At 41.8% G+C, this 23,384-nt stretch overlaps 1 protein-coding gene across 6 annotated transcripts in view; it reads right to left on the reverse strand.

Moving 5' to 3' along the window:
- Nucleotides 1-23,384, reverse strand: part of DDR2 (discoidin domain receptor tyrosine kinase 2) — a 155,761-nt gene that overhangs the window by 17,001 nt on the left and 115,376 nt on the right. For 5 of the 6 annotated variants that reach the window (XM_045048438.1, XM_019822258.3, XM_006942995.5 and 2 more), the window contains 9 exons: nucleotides 18,045-18,147; nucleotides 16,409-16,640; nucleotides 15,953-16,100; nucleotides 15,467-15,572; nucleotides 11,419-11,602; nucleotides 6,684-6,927; nucleotides 4,945-5,007; nucleotides 3,964-4,094; nucleotides 1,210-1,420 (listed from right to left, as the gene is read on the reverse strand). In XM_045048438.1, coding sequence (XP_044904373.1) covers nucleotides 1,210-1,420; nucleotides 3,964-4,094; nucleotides 4,945-5,007; nucleotides 6,684-6,927; nucleotides 11,419-11,602; nucleotides 15,467-15,572; nucleotides 15,953-16,100; nucleotides 16,409-16,640; nucleotides 18,045-18,147 — 1,422 coding nt within the window. The remainder of the gene's footprint in view (nucleotides 1-1,209; nucleotides 1,421-3,963; nucleotides 4,095-4,944; nucleotides 5,008-6,683; nucleotides 6,928-11,418; nucleotides 11,603-15,466; nucleotides 15,573-15,952; nucleotides 16,101-16,408; nucleotides 16,641-18,044; nucleotides 18,148-23,384) is intronic. The other variant, XM_019822262.3, reaches the window with a different exon arrangement.

Raw genomic sequence — 23,384 nt, forward strand, 5'->3', positions numbered from 1 at the left:
ATTACAGGACACCTGGGTGGCTCAGTGGGTTGAGCGTCCGACTCTTGATTTTGGTTCAGACAGTGATCTCATGGTTCATGAGATCGAGCCTGTTAGGCTCCACACTGCTTGGAATGCTCTCTCTTTCCCTCTCTCTCCGCCTCTCCTTCTCACTCACTAGCTCATTCTCTCTCTCTCTCCCAAAATAAATAAACTTTAAAAAATTAAAAATAAACATTAAAACATGAGGGAGGAGATGTTTTAAGACTTTGGAAAATACATAAATTACTTTAGTTCAACCTAGGAAATAAATTCGTTTATATCCCTTATTCTTGCTATCTCTGTAAAATTGCCTGAGTTCGATGTGCTCCTTCAATGTTTGCTGTCTGCGGAATGATAAATACATGCTAGTTTCCTTCCTTCCTTTGAAAAGAGCCCTTGAAAAGCCTATGCACCCCAGTTAGTCCTGTCTACTTCTCTATCCAGCTCTTCCTGCCCCCCCCCCCAGTCCTTCTACTAACTTGGATCACTCTTCAGTTGCTGACCTTATGGAGAAGCTACTTTGAGCCCCAGCGATGACCCCAGAATCCCTTCTGATGTCACTCTGAAACACGTTAAAAAAAAAACCTGGATGTGAATCAATTGGCACAGTTTTACCAAAGCAATGCTTTTACTGAAGAAAGGCAAGAAATATTTGCTGTCATAAAAATTTTTTGTATTATTCTAATAAACTTTCACCAAAGATAAATCAACAAAAATTAGATAAACTCTATTATCTAGATGGCCAAAAAAATTGGGAATTCTAGGATGTCTTTAGCTTCATGTATTTGTTTTCTCCAGGGGAAGTGCTAGCCTTGAATTTACCACGAATGATGTTTAGTAGTGGGTGAGTACCCTATCTGGGCTTCCTCATCTTCTTCCTATGGAAAATGAGGAGATCAGACTAGTTGGACTGCTTTGAGTCTTCTGGTGTTAACACTTAGGGGACACCTTTCCTCTTCTGACCTGGGGGTCCCTTCAAACACCAGCTATGTGCAGTAGTGAAGGAGAGGCGCTCAGATTAGGGTAAGAGAAGCAGCAGATCAATCTAGAAAAAGGGTGTGAACTTCTCAGGAGAATGTGGACCTCTCTCGATCAAACCAAGATTTGGTTGAGTAGGAGCAAAGCATCACACCTTCATTATCCCTGTCAAGATGTCTCCCTCATTCTCTGCCACTGGGTCATCCTCACCTGACTCTTCCTCCCCCGGTGCAAATTCTGGGAGTTTTCGTATCAGCCTCGATGGCTCCTGGTAGTCAGGGCGAAGGGGAAAGATGCGATCATAAGTGGAATTGGACTCCTGCTCACTTGGCGATGAGGAGCGGTTGTTGTTGAACATGCTGGACTCACTGGGCAGGGACAGGCTGACTGTCATTTCATCATCCAGCATCCTTCTGGAAGCCTGAAGGAGAAGGATGGGGAAGGCAAGTTGGCAGAAGGGGGATCATCACTTCCTCCTCTCCTCAAACCCAGCTCTTTCACTCAGCTGAGATACCTCTCTGTTACTCTTAAACTCTGGAAGCACCACAGGTGACAGGATAAGGCACAGTCTGGTTCCACAAATGCCTGTGTCATAGAAATTTAGAATAATCCTTCATTGTGTCAAGGCAGAATCTGACATCCGAACTTCCATGCTGCCAACATTCATTAGCTTTCACTGAAGCACTTAGAAGCGTTATTTACGTGACACTAGAAGAACCCCTCAGTAGCCAATCAAAGATCTTCTCAATCTTGCAGAGTTTTTGATGTTCTATTAAATAATAGATTTTTGCAGACTTATCCTTCAACTGGTTTGATTTTGCGTAGACATACATTAAAATGCTCATTCAGTCAACAAACGTGCTGCAACATGATGGGTTTGCAGTCCACCTGATCACTCTGACCCTGTAGGTTAGGATAATATGTCCTCAGTCCTTCATTTTTACTAACCAAAAATAAAACGGCTACAGAATGGGAAAGAAAATCCCTGAGGATACTGAGGTGAATTACACCTGGTAAACAAAGAGGAAGATGAAAATAACAAATTGTTTAGGCATCCTATTCAATGTGACCTACCTGCTCCTTCCAAAGGAAAATGCCAGAATCTGAATTATGTGACTATTTGGATTTGACCATGTAAAATGTTCCACTCCACTCCAACAAACACACTTTGGTTGCTCAGGAGAAACTTAGATGTCTGCTTCATCCCCTAGACTGAAAAGTCCTTTGTTGCAGTAACGTCCTCGATACTGCATGGGATCTAGCACATAGTAGGTACTCAGTAAATATGGGTTAACTCTCTCAAAGAAAAAATGACACCATCAAAAGTATCCTACAAGTAATGCTTAGTCTAAAGCTATTTTGAGTAACGTTTCTTGGAATATATGTGCATGCTTAAGGGTTTTACACACACACACACACACACACACACACAAATTCTGTCCCCAGGAAGAAATCTTGGGTCATTCAAGAGCATCAAGAGTTATCTTACTAGGATATACAGGGTTAGAAAGGATTTCTTGAAGGACCAAGTTAAATATTCCAGGGCAAAATTTTTCCTCTCGCTTTTACTTAAAGACTCTCCAATCCGACAGTCATCTTCCAACCCATGAACATATTCCAATTAGACTCAGAAGAAAGACCCAGAGAAGTCCGGTAAATTCTGGTTCCAATAAAGAAAGAAATAGCTCATAGAGTATAGAACACAGACTCCCTCTTCCCAAAGAAAATGCAGTCATAACAAATTACTCAAGGACATACAGTAGCTTCCAGCTGTCCCATGAATCTCTAGTCCACCAGCTTCTACTACCACCAGTACTCTTTGCTGCCCCTCATCCTGAATCTAGACACCCAGTAGGTTCCAGCATTCTAGAAGAAAGAAGGTTTTAACATTGCCTTATCATGCCTCACAGCTCAGAACTTCTACAACATCTCACGGTCCACATCCCTTTGAACTCATTGATCAAGTGAAGACGTCCACGGCCAAATGTAGACATATGTAATCATCAGCAGACCCCAAGAGCATCAGATGCTTAGCAGGAGTGCCCAGAAAGCTGCTATATGGCCTTAGGAAACCAAAGAAAGTCATAGATATTCCATCTTTGGTGGAATGTACATATTTTGGAAGAAAAACGTCAACAAATTTCAAGATGGGAATGAGCACAGAAAATAGGATACCAGTTGTATGACCTTGAGCACGTCACATTTTCTCAACAGAAAAACAGTTCAATATAACTACTCTGCCCAGCTCACTGGAAGTATTCACTGAGGTTCAAGTAAAATAATACATGTGAAAAAAGTCCTTTCAGACTGTCAAGTATTAGACAAATGTATAAAAAATTACTCAGATAATTTAGACTGGACAAAACAAATCTGAGGAGGGACTCAGAAAGATGCGTCATCATAACCTCCAAGTACACAAAGAAGTAGAAATAAGATTACAAGAAACTTGGCTTGGATATTAATGAGGCTGAATGTTTTTCTGCACATACACACACACACATGCATGTGTGTGTGTGCATGCACACACACACGCACACACACACACACAAATGTAAACTGTAACGGAAGAGAAGGAATAGCATTATCAGAAGTTTCGGCTAGGTTTTTTTAATTCAAAAATTAAAAATATATATACAGATTCCTGCACTCCCCCCTGCCAAACCCAGTGAATCAAAACCTTCAAGGGAGATGCTTGAGTTGAGATTCAATGTATTAGGAAGAGTTTTCTGAGTTTTCTAGGGAGGTTCCAATCTCTCCATTCCAAATATGAGAAAATGGACTTAGCTTGTTCTTTTCTGACTCCTTTCAATAACAAGCTTCGCCACTCCCAGGCTTCTTAGTAGCCCCAGTTAATGCTCTAAGCATTTATAAGTTCTTATAGTTTGCCATTTTCTCCTAGGGAAACAGTGGCTTAGGCAAGGGTGGGGTAGGTTCCTATCCCATGACTGTTCTGCATTTCCTCACCTTCTCCAGCATCTTCTGCCAGAACTGCCTCCAGAGGATGATGACAATGATGGCCAGGAGGATGAAGATAATGGCCACCAAGCAGCCGATCAGGATCCGAGTGTTGCTGTCATCGACTTTAAGCATTGGATCTGGCATCAGGAAAAGAAAGATGGAGAACACCATCATCTTATGGGGCAAGGCAAGGCATGAAGGACTGGACCAGAGACAGGGAGGTAGAAACTCTTCCTTCAGGATAATTCTGCAAGATGCTACCTCAACACTTCTGCTTCGTTTGGGTTTTGCTACTCACGTAGTACTTCGCTTCTACACTGTACAGGCCTCCTCCTTGGGACAGTAGCCTTCTCCTCCTCACCTATCAGACTGGATAATGGAGAGGTTTTGCATTCATCCTCAAATTTTGTTCCTTTATTACCATTGCCTGGATCTACTGGCCCCCAATCATACCTTGTGAAAAACAGGTGAAGAGCCAGTTTCACCCTTCTCTTTCTGTGAAGCACGCCGAGGTAGCTGAGAGTTCCCTTTGGAGACTCTCAATCACCTGTATTTCCCAGATTGCTACTCATATGACCGGTGACCATCTGAGGCGCTGGACACGCTTTTGCATGTATCTCCAATTAGGGAGACTAGCATTTTGTTTAATGACTTCCATCCATTCACTGAGATCCCCACTATGGGTCTTACTCAGAAATGTCCCTTCCTGCGTTTCTGTTCCAAGCAACCTGAACTTTCATGAAGCAACTGGAGCAACTCCAGACTCTCCTTTAGCTGAAGAGTCACATGGAACGGCAGTGAGAAGAGTGAGTTGGGGGTCCTTTACTTTGGAGGTGGACTGGCCTACCTTCCCAGAGCTACTCTTCATCCAAAGCCACCTGGTATAAAGCCTCCTACGCAGACAGTTAGGCCCTTGCGAATCTCCGCCCATCTCTATCCTCTGAAGACACCCTCAGTTGACCTTTTGTAACTAGAGATCACACATACCATAGGTTGTGGGCGCCACAGGTGAGGTAGGCAGGGCTCCAGAGTTGTTGTACATGGCCGCATCTGTTACAAAAGAAGGGTGAGTCAGAGCAGGGGAGAAGACAGTGAAGTAGTGATTTTTCTGGAGGTAGATTGTGACCTAGCACATGGTGAAATCCATTTAGTGGGTTGCCACCGGGCTTTCTCAAAAATGAAATCATATAATATTCTAAATTTAAAAATCACCACTCATCTATATAGTAAGGACAACTCTTGTTTTGTGAAATGTTTGTTGCAGTGACACTGGCTGCCATGGTACAAAAAAGTTTAAGGAACAGTGGTTCAGAGGGCTGTAACCACACATTATCATAAAGCGCGCACAGGAATTGAGACCCAAATTCAGCAAAATGTGGAGAGAATACGGTGGGTGAGTGGGCATGGGGTAGACAGTGCTAAGAGGCTCTTTCCTTCAAGGAAACTGTTTGCAATTTATTAAACATATTGAACTTATAAAAATGCAACGAGTGCATAATGATACTAAAAAAAACAACTATGAAAAACAAAACAAAACTCATTAGACATTATTAGAAGTTGCTAGGGCATCAACTCTGAAAAGAGAAAAAATTAATCGTGCATCCTGTCCTTCCAATGTAAACTGTATTTCAGGGTAAGCAAGTTCATGAGGAACAGTTCTACTAATCGGAAGAAATTCAGCTAATAAATGCCGAAGGAATGCAAGAATTAGAATCCCTAATGAAATAAATAATTCAAGCAGTGGTCATCAGTTCATGGAGACAACCTGAGCCCAGAAATTAATCTTAGCACCACTAAAGGTGAGAGAATCTAATATTACATCCCCATGATGGGGTTGAACGTAAAGGACACAACCCTATCTATGACAAATTCTTGACAAAAAGAAATATTGAACTTGAATCAAATTAGCCTGTAGATATCACCTCCAGTCTATTGGAATGACAAAAGATAGAAGCTCTGGAAAATGACTTCAAAGAAAGCAATCAGTCAAACCAGAATGGATGTTTTTAAAAGGACTGTTTTATATTAAAAGAGACACTTAGGAACATAATAAAGAAAATCTTCCAAGAGGACCTTATTTGGATCCTAATTCAACCAAGCCAGCTGTAGTTGTAGACAACATTAGACGTATCTATGATTATCTATTAGATAATACTAACAAATTAGATTATATTAGATAATATTAAGGAATTACATACTAAGAAATGCTGTTAGATGTTATAATGCTCTAAGCTTACAAGGCATCATGTTTAAAAAGACGATGTTATTTTCTTTGACGTATTCTCAAATGTTTAGTAATGAAATCAAATAATGTCTCAGATTTGCTTAAAATATGACAGCAAAAGGGAGAGACAGATAAAACAAGCGTGGAAAAACATCAGTGGTTAGTATGGCTGAGTGACTGACCAGTGGGGTTCACTGTTCTCTTTACTTCTGTGTATATTTAGAAATTCTTACTTAAATGTTTTAAGAGTGTGCTTCCCCTTAGCTGGCTTGATTGATATAGCTTTAACACATTGGACTCTCACGTTTTAATGCTTTATTTTACATGCCTCTTGGACAATATGGGAGAGCCCAGTAAATATTCTAGTCACACAGAAGATTCTTCTGTCCGTCGACGAGGAGCCGCCGTGCAACCCTCTTTCTCAGAGACCCACCACCCTCCTCCGTCACCACCCGACCCCCATGTCCACAGGAGACCACCCCCCCCGCCACCAGCTCCCAACCTGATTGGAAGGTGATCTCACTGAACATCATCCAGGTGTCAGCAAAATGGTACTGGCACTTGATGGCGCTGGCCATGCGGTGGTGGAGGGGCACCGTGACAAAGCGAGCGCTGGGGTTGACGTCGTCCAGGACAAGGGGGAAGGACACGGCGTTAGGTTCCCACTCATTGGCTTCAGAGCGGAAGTAGCACTGCACCTCCTTGAAAATCTTCACACCTTTAGCAAACATGTTGTTGCAGTGCACCTGACAGAGAAAGAGGCCCGTGAGTGACAGGCTGGCTCCAATAAGTGGCATGGGAACAACCTAACCCAATAAAATCCTAGCCCCCCTGGTTTCTCTGAGCACTGCCCTTGGTGGATAGTTGGTGCTCTGCTATCTTTTGGATCTGCCCCTCCAGGAACTTCAGAGCGTGTGGCATATCGGTCTGCTCCTCCAAAACCACGGTGGCTCCCCAGTCACCTCTCTGCACCTGTGTGCCCCTGACCACCTCATTTCCTGTTGCCTCATCTGCTAAATGAGGGCTGGACCAGCCTCCCCTTGGGTCCTTCCTTGCCCTTAACACCCCCAAGTCTCTAATCCTCTCCAGCCCACTTGTCCACCCAGAATCAAGCTATTCTGAACTGAGGTGAGGGGAGCCCGCCCTCCTCCTTCCTCCCAGGTACACGCTAAAGCCAGTCCACTCCTTCTAACAGGTAGTCGAGAAAGAAATAAGATGCAGTGCGAAACAAGTTCAGCTTTCTCTTTAGAAATCTCATGTCAAGTGCCACGTATTTATTAGCAGTTTTCAGCCAGGGACACAAGACTTAATTATCTATTGTAATTAAATTCAGTTTAGGGAAAGCCATTCCGATGAGGGCATGGAACTTCCTCACAGATATTTCCTGAGACGAGAAAAGAAGGCCTTTTGGGAAGCAGCTTGTATCCTCTTGCCCGGCTGTCATGACTCTTTCACCGGGATATTTGTATGGCTTTCAAAAGGTCATAAACAAAGATCCCACAACAGTTCCTCTGGAACACCTTGCTGTGTCTAACATCCCTTAAAAATGGGATATGCATGTTTGTAACTAGGTCAGGTCTCTTGTGACAGTCCAGTGACATTTCCTCTGGCTCAGTCACACGTGGAAAATGGAGCCCTTCTGGTCACTGTCCCCTTAATTAAAAGACCTTATAGGTCAGGGGCGCCTGGGTGACTCAGTCAGTTAAGCGTCCAACTTCGGCTCAGGTCATGATCTCACGGCTTGAGTTCGAGCCCCACATCGGGCTCTGTGCTGACAGCTCAGAGCCTGGAGCCTGCTTCCGATTCTGTCTCCCTCTCTCTCTCCCCCTCCCCTGCTCGCACTCTGTCTGTCTCTCTCAAAACTAAATAAACATTACAAAAATAATAAAAAAATACAAGGCTTCATAGGTTGGAAAAGTATCATTGGCATTCTGGGAATATATTTGCTGTTTGCATTTTCATGTCTCGCTCAGGCCCCGAATTGCAACCCTTCAACTGCCTTTGACACCCTCCTCTGAATTCTGGGTGGCAAATACAGGACTGCCGTTCAGAGTTTATTTTCGGCTGAAGCAGCAGCAGCAATGATTATAGAAATTGTATGATTAAAGAAATGAGCAGAGATGCTCTGAAAGAACAGAATAGAATCACCTACTTGGACTTTTTATGTCCCAGTGAGCTAGGGCTCAGCTAGGTTTGAACTGCCAGTGGCCAGTCAACAACAGAACGGAGTCTAGAACCCTAAATGCCCCGTCCAGCGCTCTTGCCAATAGCATGTCACACAGCAATGGAACAAGGTGCCCCAACTTTTCCATTTGGACTTTCCCGCAAATGTTATGACGATGAAAACATCTGTTAGTACCTTCCTTGGGATGCATTAACCATTCCAGTTTATGGAGCACAAGTCAATGGAGCAAAACTAAGAAAAAAAATACCAACTACAGCTTGGATAGATTTTTCAGATCTTTTTTTTTTTTTTAAATCTGCAGAGTGTTAGGGGCACCTGGGTGGCTCAGTCGGTTAAGCGTCCGGCTTTGGCTCAGGTCCTGATCTCACAGTTGGTGGGTTCGAGCCCCATGTCGGGCCCTGTGCTGACAGCTCGGAGCCTGGAGTCTGCTTCGGATTCTGCATCTCTCTCTCCCTCTGCCTCTCTCTCTCTCAAAAATGAATAAACATTGAAATCTGCAAAGTGTTGGGTAAGAAGCCTGCAGGGGAGGTAATGATATATCCCACAGATGTTTGGGGAATTCTCCTAGAATGCCAACAAATAGTATAGAATTTCATTCCCCTACGGACTTACATATTTGTTTAATAAACACAAGACATTTTAAAAGTATATCAATATATGTCAATGGTATATCTTTTTTTTTTATTAAAAAAATTTTTTTTCAACGTTTTTATTTATTTTTGGGACAGAGAGAGACAGAGCATGAACGGGGGAGGGGCAGAGAGAGAGGGAGACACAGAATCGGAAACAGGCTCCAGGCTCCGAGCCATCAGCCCAGAGCCTGACGCGGGGCCCGAACTCACGGACCGCGAGATCGTGACCTGGCTGAAGTCGGAGGCTTAACCAACTGCGCCACCCAGGCGCCCCTGTCAATGGTATATCTTGACTACACTTCAGGGGTGGGGAAAATGAGCAGTAATTTGCCGAGAAAGCAGTAACTACTCTCTAGATGTTAGTGACCTGAAAGTCATCGTTTACATTTGATTTGTCTCAGAAAAATTAAAATATGCTAGAGACCTGTTTGGCCTAGACAGGACTGACCCTGTGTTAGCTCCTTAGAAGTTCCTGGCACCTGCTTACTGCAGAATACGCTTCTGAGTAATTTTGATGTGTGATAAATTAGTTACACAGGAGCTACGGGGGGCTCAGGAAGATCAAAGTCTATCGACTGAATATTATAACTTCATGGAGAGTTTAAAATACATTTTATTAATTGTGAGACAAAAAAACTATCCCAATGGTACATTTTTGTGAATTGATATGCATGTTCATAGGTGCATGTGGATATATCATTATTCAGCAATATAAATAAATTTTCCCTTGAGGTATATCTTTGTTACTGTGCATATGCACACCCCCCTCTCCCAGAAGAACCTGTGAAGAATAATGCGTTACACACAGTTGCACACGGTTGTGTTTTATAACCGCCAAGGAGCCATCCTTCGACAATATCCAGGCAGATGGGTGAATGTTGCTCCTTCTGTTCTCATCTTAAATGTTTGTTCATTTAACTAATGGCTAGTATTCCAGTTAGGAGACATTATCACATTAACATGTGAGAGTAAACATAATAGAGTAATATAATAGTAATATAATAGAGAGGAATATAATATAATTATATAATAGAATAGTAATAGAATAGTATTAGAATAGACGGTACATAATAGAGTAATATAATAGTAACATAAGGCATCCATTTTATTTTTATTTCTTTTTTATATAAATTCTATATCTTTTTGACTCCGAATTTGTGCCAAGAATAACACATTTTGATTTACTAGGGGCCCTTAATGATGACACAGATTTCCTTCTTCTGGGTCCCCATGTCGTCCTACATACCTCCTTTTGCAAATAAATAGTGCCTTCTCCCACTGAACTGCAAACCATCCCAAGGCCGGGACCACTTCTTATTCATCCGCTTACCCCCAGAACTTAGCACAGAGCTACGTATACTTCAAATACTGTTACTACATTATGAACAAAGAAGAATGAATGAATTTAGGAAACAAATATTGAAATAGAGGCAGAGTTACCAATTTGTTGGCCATTAATATTCTGTACCCAGCTATTAACAGGGGAAATAACAGACAAACAGACTCCATGTGTGAGGTCAAATTCACTTGCCCACTCTCTTTCTTGGGCCTCATACTGGAATTCCTCTAAGGCTCCTTCACAGACCAGTAAGAGTTACATGTGAACCACAAAAATTTCAGGGGTCTCTCTTACATTTAACAAAAGGATTTTCTACTGCTAAGCCCCGGTTTTACTCAAGCTTAGAGTTCAGGTCCAAGGAGCTTGAAATCTAGTAAGACAACCAGACAGATGTGTTGTTGCCACAGACAAGGAAACAAAGAACTCTGGAGACAGAAGAGAAAGGAGGCTTCTAGAAGGATTTCTCAGGGTTGCATGGGTAGAGGAAACAGAGTAGGGGTAGAAAATGATTCCAAAGACAAAGTACAAAATACTCAATTCTCCCATTGAGAATCAGAGCTGCAGTGAGCCAGCTTTACTGATAAAAGTATGTCTTGTCCCTGGGGAGCCCTAGGCAGAGCCATAAAATGATTTTCATGGGCTCTGGTTACTTTTGCTCTTGTGGGCCCTCCCTCCAGAAAAAAAATCAAAATCGTATTTTAAAACCGTGTTGTTAAGTAGATGCAAATAATTTTTGACCCTACAAGTTCTTTTTTTGCCCCTGATGTTAAAAGAAGTTAAAACATTTCCACGGGGCTTCAAAGTATTGTGGGCTCTAGACACTGGACCCACCGTGCCTAATGGTACCTAGACGCTGGAACAACGACACAAAACATTGAGAAACAGCGACCTAGTCTAAGCCCCCTTTTCACAAACGAAGCAGGAAGCCCCCAGAGATGAAGTGACCCGTGAAGCGCATGTAGCTGGTTGGTAGCAGAACACCTATTTGAATCCAGTTCTGCTGGCAACACCCAGGGATCTTTCTAGCGTGCCTTTTCTCACTGCCATTATTTTGGCTTCCACCACACCTAGCTCCACTGACCTTCATGGTGGTGAAATTCCTGATGCGGTCAAATTCAAACATGATCTCGATGTAACCACTGGGGGCACTCTCGTTCCTCCAGCCCACGTAGTCATAGCCGGGCCACACGTGGTACTCATGGGTCTGAGTGAAGTCGTCTAGGCCCGACACCCCATCTGTCAGCTGGCCCAACCCTTCGGTCATGCTGCTCAGGCCAGAGGAAGAGAAGGGAGAAGGGAGAAATGAGCCTGGAATTAATTACACATTCGTGGAAGAGCCTTTACCCAGCTTCTTCACCCCGGGGTTTTGTAAGAGTTGATTATCTTGAAGGTTCAAGGATTGTGAAAAGCCCAGTATATTTTCTAGTATTGACTCACTTATCCTGCATCAATGGAGAGCAAAGAATTTCGTATCAATGAATTTTACAAAATACTTAATGCTTACTCCTTCGTTAGGAAAGCTTTGAAACAGTATTTTATCATTTTCTAAGAAAAGCTTTCTGTACCTATTCTTGCATACTGAATATAAGTTTTTCTATAATAACTCCACATTATCAAATGCATTTGATTAATCCATTAACAAGTAAATGAGGGAATGGATGGATCAATGCATAGAGTGAACACTACAGTGGACGGTAGCATTTGACCATCACTAACCAGTCCCAGAGCTTGTTGGAAATTTTTCTGACTCTCCTTTGACTGTATGTTGTCATTTTTCAGTGGATCAATTCCAGATAAGCCAGTCACGCTCTCTTCTACCCCACATCCAACAACCCAATTTGAGTCCAACTAAAGGCGGCGGGGGGGGGGGGGGGAAGGCGATCAATCCCAAATTTAAATACTAATTTATATGTAATTTTAATTAAATTGGTAGAATACTAGACTCATGGAATAAAAGGCATTATTTACATGAGGGTCTCAGGCATTGGATTTAGTCTTGTTTTCTAGCTTGGCAGTCTTTCCACTTCTGACTGTAAGGCTTTGCTTGATTGGTACATGGGATGATTGTGTATTTATGTCAGATTGACTAGTTCAGGAACACAGAGACCTTCTTCCTTCTTTATGAAAGACAGAGCAAGGAACTTCTGGAACTTCTCTCTTCTCAAGCTCTGCCTTTCAAGATTTAAACGATGAATCAGGAGTCTCCCAAGTGAAGAAACTGGGATACTCACCCTCAAGTGATAATGCATGCACCCCTTGAGGTTATATAAAAGTTGTGAATTTACAAAAAAATAATTGAGTGATTGTGCCAGCCTTACAGATACGCTTTGTTTGTTCATTGAAAAATGTTTGGCAAATTATAAAATTTGACTGGCCTTATCCACAGTGACCAGAGCTTGGGTGTCCCTTCCAAGGATTTGCCATCTTTTTCTTCTCTCTACAGATCAGAAGGCTGGGAGAACATAAGTTTACTTGCAATAAATATATTTCCCATTGTCCCCAGAATAATAAATCCCCATGAAACTCTTATGAAAAGCAACACAAATTAAAAATTAATTTCTCGCAGTCAAAATTAAATGGGGATGGGATAAGCAGAGAAACTTTCCCTGCCATATCCTTTAGAATTGTTAGAATTCCTATAACAAGCATATACTACTTCTATAATTTTTTTAGTTTTTAAAAAAGGAACTTTTGCTCCTAAAACTATCTATTCTTGAGACTCTGAATTAGATGACTTTAATACCTCACCACTCAGGCACACTCCAAAGAGATACCTCACTACCTCAGTTATCAAGGGGAGGCAGTCTGTATCCAAATCTTATTCTTGATCTTTCCTTCTGTTACCAGTTACCTGTCTTATCTATTTGAATGTCTTGCCAGGCCCTTAAATTTGTGTCCCGAACTAACCCCATCATTGCCCTTTTTCTAAACTAAATCCATTTGCATTTCTGCCCATTCTACTTTTCCTTCACGCTCAGTGAAGGGGCCTGGTGTACCGGAAGCACCAAGATATACCTGTTGAATGAATAAATGCCACCCCCACTGTTTGATCTACTTCTCCTCACCCTACTGTCTCGCCCCTACACCCAATCAGATTGCAAACGGTCCCCACATGGATGGCTGCTCCTCTTCTGTTCCCACAGTCACCATTACAGCCCTGGGCCCACACGCTTTTTACCTGATAGTGTTTGCAATGAGAAAATGTCCCTCATCACCTCCTCTTTCCCGTCACATCTAACCTTTGCGACCTACTTGATTAATCTGTCTAAAGCACCGTGCCAATCGTGTCCTTCCCCAAGTTTAAAAATCTTCAGTGATGTGTTCTATCAATGATTATGCTGATGAAGAGAAAGTCAACGCCTCCTCCCCTTCCTCCTGGCCCTGACGTTCAAGTTCCTGCAAAATCTGATGTAATCTGCCTTATAGTGCTTCTCATCTACTATTTTGCTACAGAAATACGGCTGGTGGTTCACTAAACTATTGATCTTTACCAGGCATTCCCCTAAACTTTACAGGGTCGTCCTTTTGTCCCCATGCTATTGACTCTGTCTAAAATGCCATTTCAAGATTGTTTACCTGTGAAAGCTCCACCCATCCTTTGGAGCCTGCTTCAGATTTCATCTTATTCCATCATGTCTTTGGTTTCCCAATCAGATACAAACTTATATGTATTTAGCACTTTACCTTTACAGAATGCTTTTCTTATACATTTTTATCACTTAAGCAAACAGAGCTAACTTTTATTACGTGAATCCAGGCGTTTTCACTCCCAGTGCTGTGCTTTCTCCTACCTTGGCTTCCTCTTTCCCTTGATCCCCAGAGCACTCCTACAATCTCTTACTCCAGGGCTTATATCACAGCAATTTATATCCTGGCTTAGTCCCCATTCCTAACGGTGAGCTTCTTAAAGGTAGGATCAAGGACATCCTTATGTTTGAATACCTACAAGTCTGGCCAAATTCCTTGCAGGTAGTAACGGAGGATCAGCAAAGATTTATTGAACTAAACTGAATTCAACTGATCTCTGATTTCCTCTATGCCTCAAGCATATGCCAGTTGGGGTGTGGCTGAGTGAAATGATGCCCAGACAGTTTAAGCAAATGGGGAAGAACGGTGACTAAGCACATGGAAAGGATGTAGCTGGAAATCGAATACTGGATGAGTCAGGTCTTCACTCAGGGGATGGCAGCTGGTGGGGCAGGAATTTATTCTTCACACCTAAGACAATGGAAGTGCTATAATCCCTCACTCCCCTTCCTGAGATTAATCTCTCCCTCTCGCAACCACTAGAAACCTCCATCATCTGGTCTGGACCTAACCTCTCTCCCAGGCTCAATCTTTGCAGGCAAAGACCAAGCTAAGAGAGAGAAAAGTGTGGAAGTGGACTAGAAGAAAAATGGCAAGGCTCAGAGTGAAGTGAGATAGGGAGGAAGAGCTCTCATCCAACCCTAAATTCCCACTGTGTCTGATCATACTCTTCCACCATGGCCCTTCCTAGGTCCACTTCAGGACTACCCATTGGTCCCTCCTGCTGTTCCCGGATCAAGCTTCTGCTGCACTCAGGCCACTCTTGTCCTCAGCCCTGCTTTCTTTCCTCCGCTCCCTGCTACCTGCCTCCCCTGCTCTAATTATCATCTCATCACGGAAACTCTCCTTGTTTACTGTAAGTCTTACGGGTGTCCTTTTCATAATTTCTAAAGCATTTCTATTTATGGGGTTCATTCTCCCCAAACTTCTTGACCTGTCCAATTTATTATACTTATAACTTCAATTCTTCTGGCCCTTTGTCTCCATAAGTAGGCCATTATTTGTGTCAGACCACATGTCCTGTTTTAAGAGTCAAAAAAATATGGCTACCGTACCTAGAGCCATACTACAATTTTAGCCCTTGTTTTGTGTAATTTATTGTTTCCCTTGTCTTCCCAAAACAGGCATACGTTCCTTGCAGATAAAGACTCCATGTTTTACTTCATCTAAATTATCTCACAATGCCTAGTACAGGGCCTAAAAAAAAAAAAACACTAGTTGGTTGACCAGTTGATTGATTATTGATCCCAAGCCATAATAAAATATTATCTCTTCTAGTGGCCACTTTCCCATTCTGATGACCAAAGTTTCCCAGGATTTACCTGTATCCAACGGCTCCATCATAGACAGAATCATTCAGATAAATGATAGAGCCTCCAGGGAGTACAAATTGCTGTCCAGCTGGAGCATTATAAGACACCAAGCCATCTGTCAAAGGAAACACAGATGTGTCAGTGCCTTTGGGAAGGAAGTGTACCTATGGCTCAGACCAACCACCCCAGGGAGCTCCATGTGACTTCAAAGGTACACTTGTTCAGTGTATCCACATAGGACTCAATCTGGGTACACAGGGAGCACTGCTGAGGAGCACTCCTCACTAGCAGTCAGTGAAGTGACTCAGAATGCATTATTCCAGGAATGGAATGAAGCCTTGGGTGGAGGAACAATGTCCTTTCTTGACTCTAACCTACAGGGAATCACTTCACCCCAGAGATTACTAATCCCATACCTTTCTGACTTAATTGCCTTTATGTTCCAGGAGTTGGAGGTTTTAATAAGGTCCATACGCTCTGTCTCTAGAGACCTACCTAGCCAGACACAGCCATAAAGCTCCACTCGCATGCACACATTCATGGAGTGGTCAGTGACTGGAATGAAGCGGACAAATCTGGCCACAATGGGTGGCTCTAAGTCCTTTAGGAAAATGTCATAGGGGTTACTGTTCCCATCCAGCACCTGAGGAGACAGAAGAGAAATAGTGGGAAGATGCTGTGAGGTTATGCTGAGTCTTCTTCACAGCCTCTTTCATGGACCCTCTCTTTTTAATTGAAGGAGCAGAATGTATCCACTCAGCTTTCCCAGCAGCCTTGATATTCCTCCCGGTGCCCCCTCCCCACCCTCCCTCCTCCTCAGTCACACATTTACAAGGGCATGCCAGGTCTGTGGATGCACATACCTACAAGACAGCCTGTGTACTTCCTCTTCTAGCCTAAGTCAAAATATGGTCCTGGACATCTCAGGGTCTGGATGTCTCTTCTTCCTACCTGTTTTCCATGCCGGTTCCGCCAAGAGATCCAGCGAGTGCCATCCCGACTGTAATTGATCTTGTACATGGGGGCAAACTCAATGCCATGGCCCCCAGCATGGCGCCCTTGGGTCCCCACCAGAGTGATAAAGTGCAGGGTGTGCAAGTCAATCTGTAGGAACTCCTTCAGGTCATCAGGTTCCACTGGAATCTCAGGGCACCAGGCTCCGTCCCCTTCTTCTGAGTCCAGCCTTTTGACACAAGGGGTGGGAGACAGAGAGGAACCATGGAACTAGAGTTGTTTACCAATCCAGAGCAAGCAGCTGCTCTGCCCTGAGGGGAGAAAATGTATCCAACCCAAGACTCAGTCTAAAAAGTTGGGACCCCAGTCTAAAAAGACTCTTTGGGTCTCCCCTCAAGCCTGACAGTCTTCTGTCCCTGGGGCACCATGAAACCCAGATAGACCGTCACCACAAGGGCTAGAGTCCTTCAGATCAGATGTAGCCTTTATTTCTCACCCTGATTTAAAGACCACAAGGGACATGAAACTCTTTCTGCCCTCTACTCCCCCATGAGTCATTTTACCTCCCCGTTCCACTTTCAGTCCCAACATAACAAGGGTGGCCACCCCTTGCTTGGATATCAAGTTATAGGAAGGAGGAGGGAAGGATCATAAGATCTCCAGTGTGGGTTATGTAATGCAGTGGAATTTTAACCAACAGGATGGGCATGGCAGCCCAGCAAAACGCCATGGGAACCCATGATGAGAGTGAGGGGTAGGAGCATGTCAGGAGAGTAGTAAATAATCTGGTTTCATTTTATTACCTCCAAGCTAAGCTACCAGTGAGCAAAATTGTGAAATCAGAGGAAGGTTTCTTTTGGGAACATCTTACCACTTTCCCTCTTCCCTGGAATGTTCCTTTTCTCACAGATGTCAACCTACTCATTGCCGTTCTCTTCCAACCCCACCAACCATCACTCTCGTCTTTCACATACTCAGAAATTATGGAGAAGGTTTACTAAGGTTGCTTTTCTCGTGGGTGATTCCATTTGAACAGAAATCAATACTTTAGACAAAAAAATCAGATCCCAGGAGAAGGATTAGACCCTCACCAGCAGAGTAGCTTTTGACAAGGGAGTTCGTTGCTTTGGAGGACCCCTGGTACTAGGCCAGTAGGAACCCACCATACTCTTTGTGGGTGAGGATGGCCTTTCAATGAGAGAAGGGAAGACTTTTCTGGAGTCCTCAGTGTCTGCTCAAAGCCTTGATGCTTTGCACTGCGAATAATGTTTCACAGACACCCACTGACAAGAGGATGGGGTGTCCTCGCTTCCAGTATCCTACCCCATCTGCACCTTCCCCAGTCCACCACGGTAGTCAGCTTCCTGTAATTTCTCACACTGAGAAGGTGAAGTAAAGCAAACCCACTGCATATCCATGAACCCATCTGCTGTGGGCAGGGTGGCTTAAGGCCCTGTGATTGGGAAGGGGTGGCCAGACCAGCATATGCTGCCAAACCCTGAATTTTCTCCCCGAAAACATACAGGACAGGCCTCCCCCATGCCTACCAGCTCCCACCCTTCTTCCCGAGCCCCTTGAGCCAGAAAATGCATCCAGCCCGTGGCTTGGGCTTTCTTGGGGCATCTGTCCTCACCTTCCGTATTTGGCAGCTGTGGATTCTGACCACTGACTGGAAGCTGTGATGTCCTCATCTGGAATGTGGCCTCCTGACATACCCAGAGGATAGCGGCATATGGCTGGACCAAGAGACACCGAAGGGAAAAAGAGAGGAAATACTTTTCTTTTTATTTCCATGGATGCCCCACCCCCTTCTAGGAAGAATGTGATTGACTATTGGACAGGGAAACAGAGTGCTTACATCTTCCTAAGGCTTTCTATGACCCCAGTTTGATCACCTTGACTCTCTCAGCCTTTCTCCCTGGGTCTGCCTCCAAACTTAGTAGTGTTCAATCCCCCAAGCACGGACCTTCAGCCACATCTATCTTTCAGTCCCAGACCCAAGTAATGTAATGTGATGCAATGTGCTGATTTATTCTTTTGTTTGGTAATAAGCCCATGGCCCATCCCCATTACCTTATCAGCAGATATGTACTACTAACCAGTTTCCCAAAGGTGCTGAGTCATCCTCACGGCCACCAGGTACCACCTGATCCAAAGCATTCGTTTTTCTAGGTAGCTGATTGCACAAAACTACAGGGCAAAGCCAACTGTCCTATGAAAGTACTGGACACACAGCTTTGGCCCCCATCAGCACCATGTTTTCGCCTCTGGCTATAAACAATGGCCTCTGGGGAAGGACTGACTTCCACCTCCAGCCAAGATAGAGTAACAAGGACCAGATTGACTCTCCTGGGTGAAACAACCAAAGAATGGACAAAGTATTCAAAACATTGAGTTTCAAACAATGAATACCGGGTAACAAAGGCCAACAATCCCTGAGAGGGGACAAAGAAGATGAGTCCTACAGTGGCACCAGCTTACTGCTGTGGCAGAGTCCACAGTGAGTGAGAACAAGGCAGAGTTTGGAGGGCTCCCAATCAAGGAGACAAAGATAAGAGTCTGGAGAGGTCGGGGGAATCTAGGGTTGCCAGAGAAATACAGGATTCCTAGCTAAACTTAAATTTCAGATAAACAATGAAGAATTTTTTTAGTATAAATATGTACAACGATGGCAGGCATATAAAGAAGCAGAGAAATAGAACCTATAATGAGAAAAACAATCAGTCAATGGAATTGATTCAGAATATAGAAGAGGGGCGCCTGGGTGGCTCAGTTGGCTAAGCATCCAACTTCATCTCAGGTCATGATCTCACAGTTCGTGAGTTCCAGCCCTACATGGCCTTCTCTGCTGTCAATGCAGAGCCCGCTTCGGATCCACTGTCCCCCTCTTTTTCTGCCCTTCCTCCTCTTGTGCTGTCTCTCTCTCTCTCTCTCTCTCTCTCTCTCTCTCTCTCTCTCTCTCTCAAAAACAAAAACATTAAAAAAAAAGAATTTAAAAAGAACATTAAACCAATTATAATTATATTGTTATAAGGTCAGCCACTGTGGAAAACACTATGGAGTTTCCTCAAAAACATTTTTAAAAAGAATTACCATATGATCCAGTAATTCCACTATTGGGTATTTACTCAAAGAATACAAAAACAGTAATTTGAAGGGATCACTAAGTTTTTTTAAAAATTTTTTTAATGTTTATTTATTTTTGAGAGAGAGAGAGAGAGAGAGAGAGAGAAAGCAGAGGAGGGGCAGAGAGAGAGGGAGACCCAGAATCCGAAGTGGGCTCCAGGCTCTGAGCTGTCATCAGAGCCCAATGCAGGGCTCAGAGTCACGAACTGTGAGATCATGACCTGAGCCAAAGTCAGACGCTTAACCGACTGAGCCACCCAGGCATCCCTGTACCCCATGTTAATTGCAGCATTAATTATAATAGACAAGATATGGAAGCAATCCAAGTGTCCATCCATAAGACTTAATCCATAGGATCAAGGATATGTGGTATATATTGGAATATAATGGAATATTAGTCATAAAAAAGAATGAAATCTTGCCATTTACAACAATGTGGATGGACCTAGAGGGTATAATGCTAAGTGGAATAAGTCAGTCAGGGAAAGGCAAATATCATACGATTTCACTCATAAAATGCATTTAAGAAACAAAACAAATGAACAAATAAATCAAAACAAGAGATGACAAACCAAAAATCCAGTTGCTTAAATACAGAGAACTGCGGGTTGCCAGAGGGGAGGTAGGTAGGTGAGGAGGATGTGGGAAATAGACAAAGGGGAACAAAAGTACAGTTATCTTGATGAGCACTGAGAAATGTTGAATGTTGAATCATTATATTGTACACCTGAAACTAATATAACACTGTGTGATAATTATACTTTAATTAAAAAAAATAATAAATATATATAAGGAGAGCTAAGTGAGATAGGGAAGGATATAAATAAAATTTCTAGAGATGAAACTTGACTATATGAGAAAATACATTGAATAAGATTAAAGGAAGATTATACATTAAAGAAAAGATTGGTGAACTTAAAGACAGCAATAGAAATTATCCAAAATGAAACAATGACAGAAATTAATCAAATCACTCAATCAATCAAACAAAAAGATAGAACATAAGTTAAGTTGTGAAACAATTGCAAATATCCTATTATACATGTAAATGGATTCCTTAAGGAAGAACAGAGAGGAATCAAAAAATTATTTGAATAAAACATGGTGGAAATTCTTTTCGAATTTGATGAAATTATAAACCCAAGAGGCTCAGTGACTTGAACCATAAGAAACGTGAAGAAAACTATACTACAGTACATCATAATTCAACTGCTTAAAACAAGTGATAAGGAGAAAAGTTTTTAGGCAGCCAGAGAAAAAGGATACATTATGAACAGAGGAACAAAGATAAAAATGATTACAAATGTCCCTTTGGAAATGGTAATTACATAGTAAATATATAAGATGAGTTTTCATGTTATTTACATCTCTTTAAATGGTGATTGACTATTTAGATCAAGACGATTTTTCATGTTATTTAAATCTCTTTAAATGGTAATTGACTATTTATATAAAAACAGTAACAATATACCGTGGGGTTTATAATATGTACAGAACTAAAATGCATGAAAACAATAGCATGAGGGCTGAAAAGGGAAAAACGGAAGGCATCCTGTTCGAAGATTTTTTAAATGTTTATTTTTGAGAAAGAGAGAGAGTGCACAAGCAGGGGAGGGGCAGAGAGAGAGACACACACAGAATCTGAAGCAGGCTCCAGGTTCGAAGCTGTCAGCACAGAACCCAACACAGGGCCTGAACTCACGAACCGCAAGATCATGACCTGAGCCAAAGTTGGACACTTAACCGACTGAGCCACCCAGACATCCCTCTTGTCAGATTTTTATACTGTATGTGAAGTGATATACTATCACTTACAAGATAGACTTTATTTAATTAAAGATGTACATGAGAAACCCTAAAGCAAGCACTAAAATAATATTTTCAAAAAGGTTCATGGCTAATAAATCAACAAAAGATAAAACTGAATCATAAAAAGTTCAATTCACTGAAAGGAAAGCAGAAAACCACAGGTAAGCTTACACATAAAAGAAGGCGAAAAGATATACCACGAAAATGTAATTAAAAAAAAAAAAAAGCTGGAGTGGTTATATTAATACCAGACACAACAGATTTTAAGACAAGAAATAGCGATGGTATTTCACAATGATAAAGGGGTTAGCTCATCAAGAACACATGACAGTCCTAAATGTTTATTCACGTAACAGAGCTTTACAAAACAAAACAAAACAAAACAAAACAAAACAAAACAAAACAAGGCTGCAGGGAAAAATGAACAAAACCACATGTCGTTGAAGATTTCAATATTTACGTCTCAATAATTGGTAAAACAATCAGACAAAAAATCAGTAAGTATACGGAAGATGTGAACATTATCCACTGGTTTTGCCTAGCTTGACATTTATAGAATTCTACTGAAAAACATAGAGTATTCATTCTTTTGAAGTGCACCTGTGATATGTACCAAGATAGACCATATTCTGAATCATGAAACAAGTCCCAATAAATTTTAAATATTCAAGTCATACAATGTATGTTCTCTGTCATAATGCAATTACTAGTTAGAAAAAATACATAATAGAAAGAAATCTGGAAAATCCCCAAATATTTGCAAACTAGAATAACACTTTCCTAAATATGCCATGGGTCAAAGAAAAAAGGAAAATTAGAAGAAATTAGAAAACAAATTAGAAAGTATTAGAAAAGTATTAGTATTAGAAAGTATTCTGTACTGCAAGATAATGAAAATATAACAAAATGTGTGGATACCATTTGACAAGTACTTATGGAGAAAATCACCACAGTAAAATCCTCCATTAGAAAAGAGCAAAGATCTCTAAATAATAACTTCAGTCTTCACCTTAAGAAACTAGAAAAAGTAGAGCAAATAAAATACAAATTAATTACAAGAAAGGAAATAATAGATTATTAGTGGAAATCAGCGAAATAGAAAACAGAAAAACGATAGAGAAACTCTAAAAAACCAAAAGCTGGTTCTTTTTTTTTTTTTAATTTTTTTTTCAACGTTTATTTATTTTTGGGACAGAGAGAGACAGAGCATGAACGGGGGAGGGGCAGAGAGAGAGGGAGACACAGAATCGGAAACAGGCTCCAGGCTCTGAGCCATCAGCCCAGAGCCTGACGCGGGGCTCGAACTCACGGACCGCGAGATCGTGACCTGGCTGAAGTCGGACGCTTAACCGACTGCGCCACCCAGGCGCCCCAAAAGCTGGTTCTTTGACAAGACTTAAAAAAAAAAAAGGCAAAAAGAATCTCTAGCCAGATTGGGAGAGAAAAAAGAAAACACTACAAACATCAGGAATGAAGGAAGTTTCCTTGTTACAGAAATTAAAGATATTAAATGCATAATAAGAGAATCTTATAAACAATGTTATGCCAATAATTTCAACAACTTAGATAAAATAATCAAATTTTTGAAAGATACAAACCACTAAAGCTCATTTATAAAGAGATAGATAAAAACCTGAGTATCATTTATGTTCTAAAAAATTTAAATATATAGTCAACAACCTTCCTACAAAGAAAACCCCAGGACAAGATGGCTTTACTGTTGAATTCTGCCAAATGTTTCAGAAAGAAAAATTACCAAGCACTCACAAACTCTTCCAGAAAATTAAAGAAAAACCAAACAGGAAGCTTATAAGAAAACTATAGACCAATAACTCTCATGAACATAGATACGAAAACTCTAAACACAATTTTAGTAAACTGAATCAAAGAATATATAAAAAGAATAATACACCATGATCGAGTAGGATTTATTCTAGGAATGCAAGGTTGGTTTGACATTCAGAAATCATTCAATGTAATTCACCACAGATTTAGAAAGTGAAACTGTATCGTCACTTCAAAAGACACAGAAAAAGCA

This window comes from Felis catus, chromosome F1 (assembly GCF_018350175.1).
Source record: "Felis catus isolate Fca126 chromosome F1, F.catus_Fca126_mat1.0, whole genome shotgun sequence".
NCBI lineage: Eukaryota > Metazoa > Chordata > Mammalia > Carnivora > Felidae > Felis > Felis catus.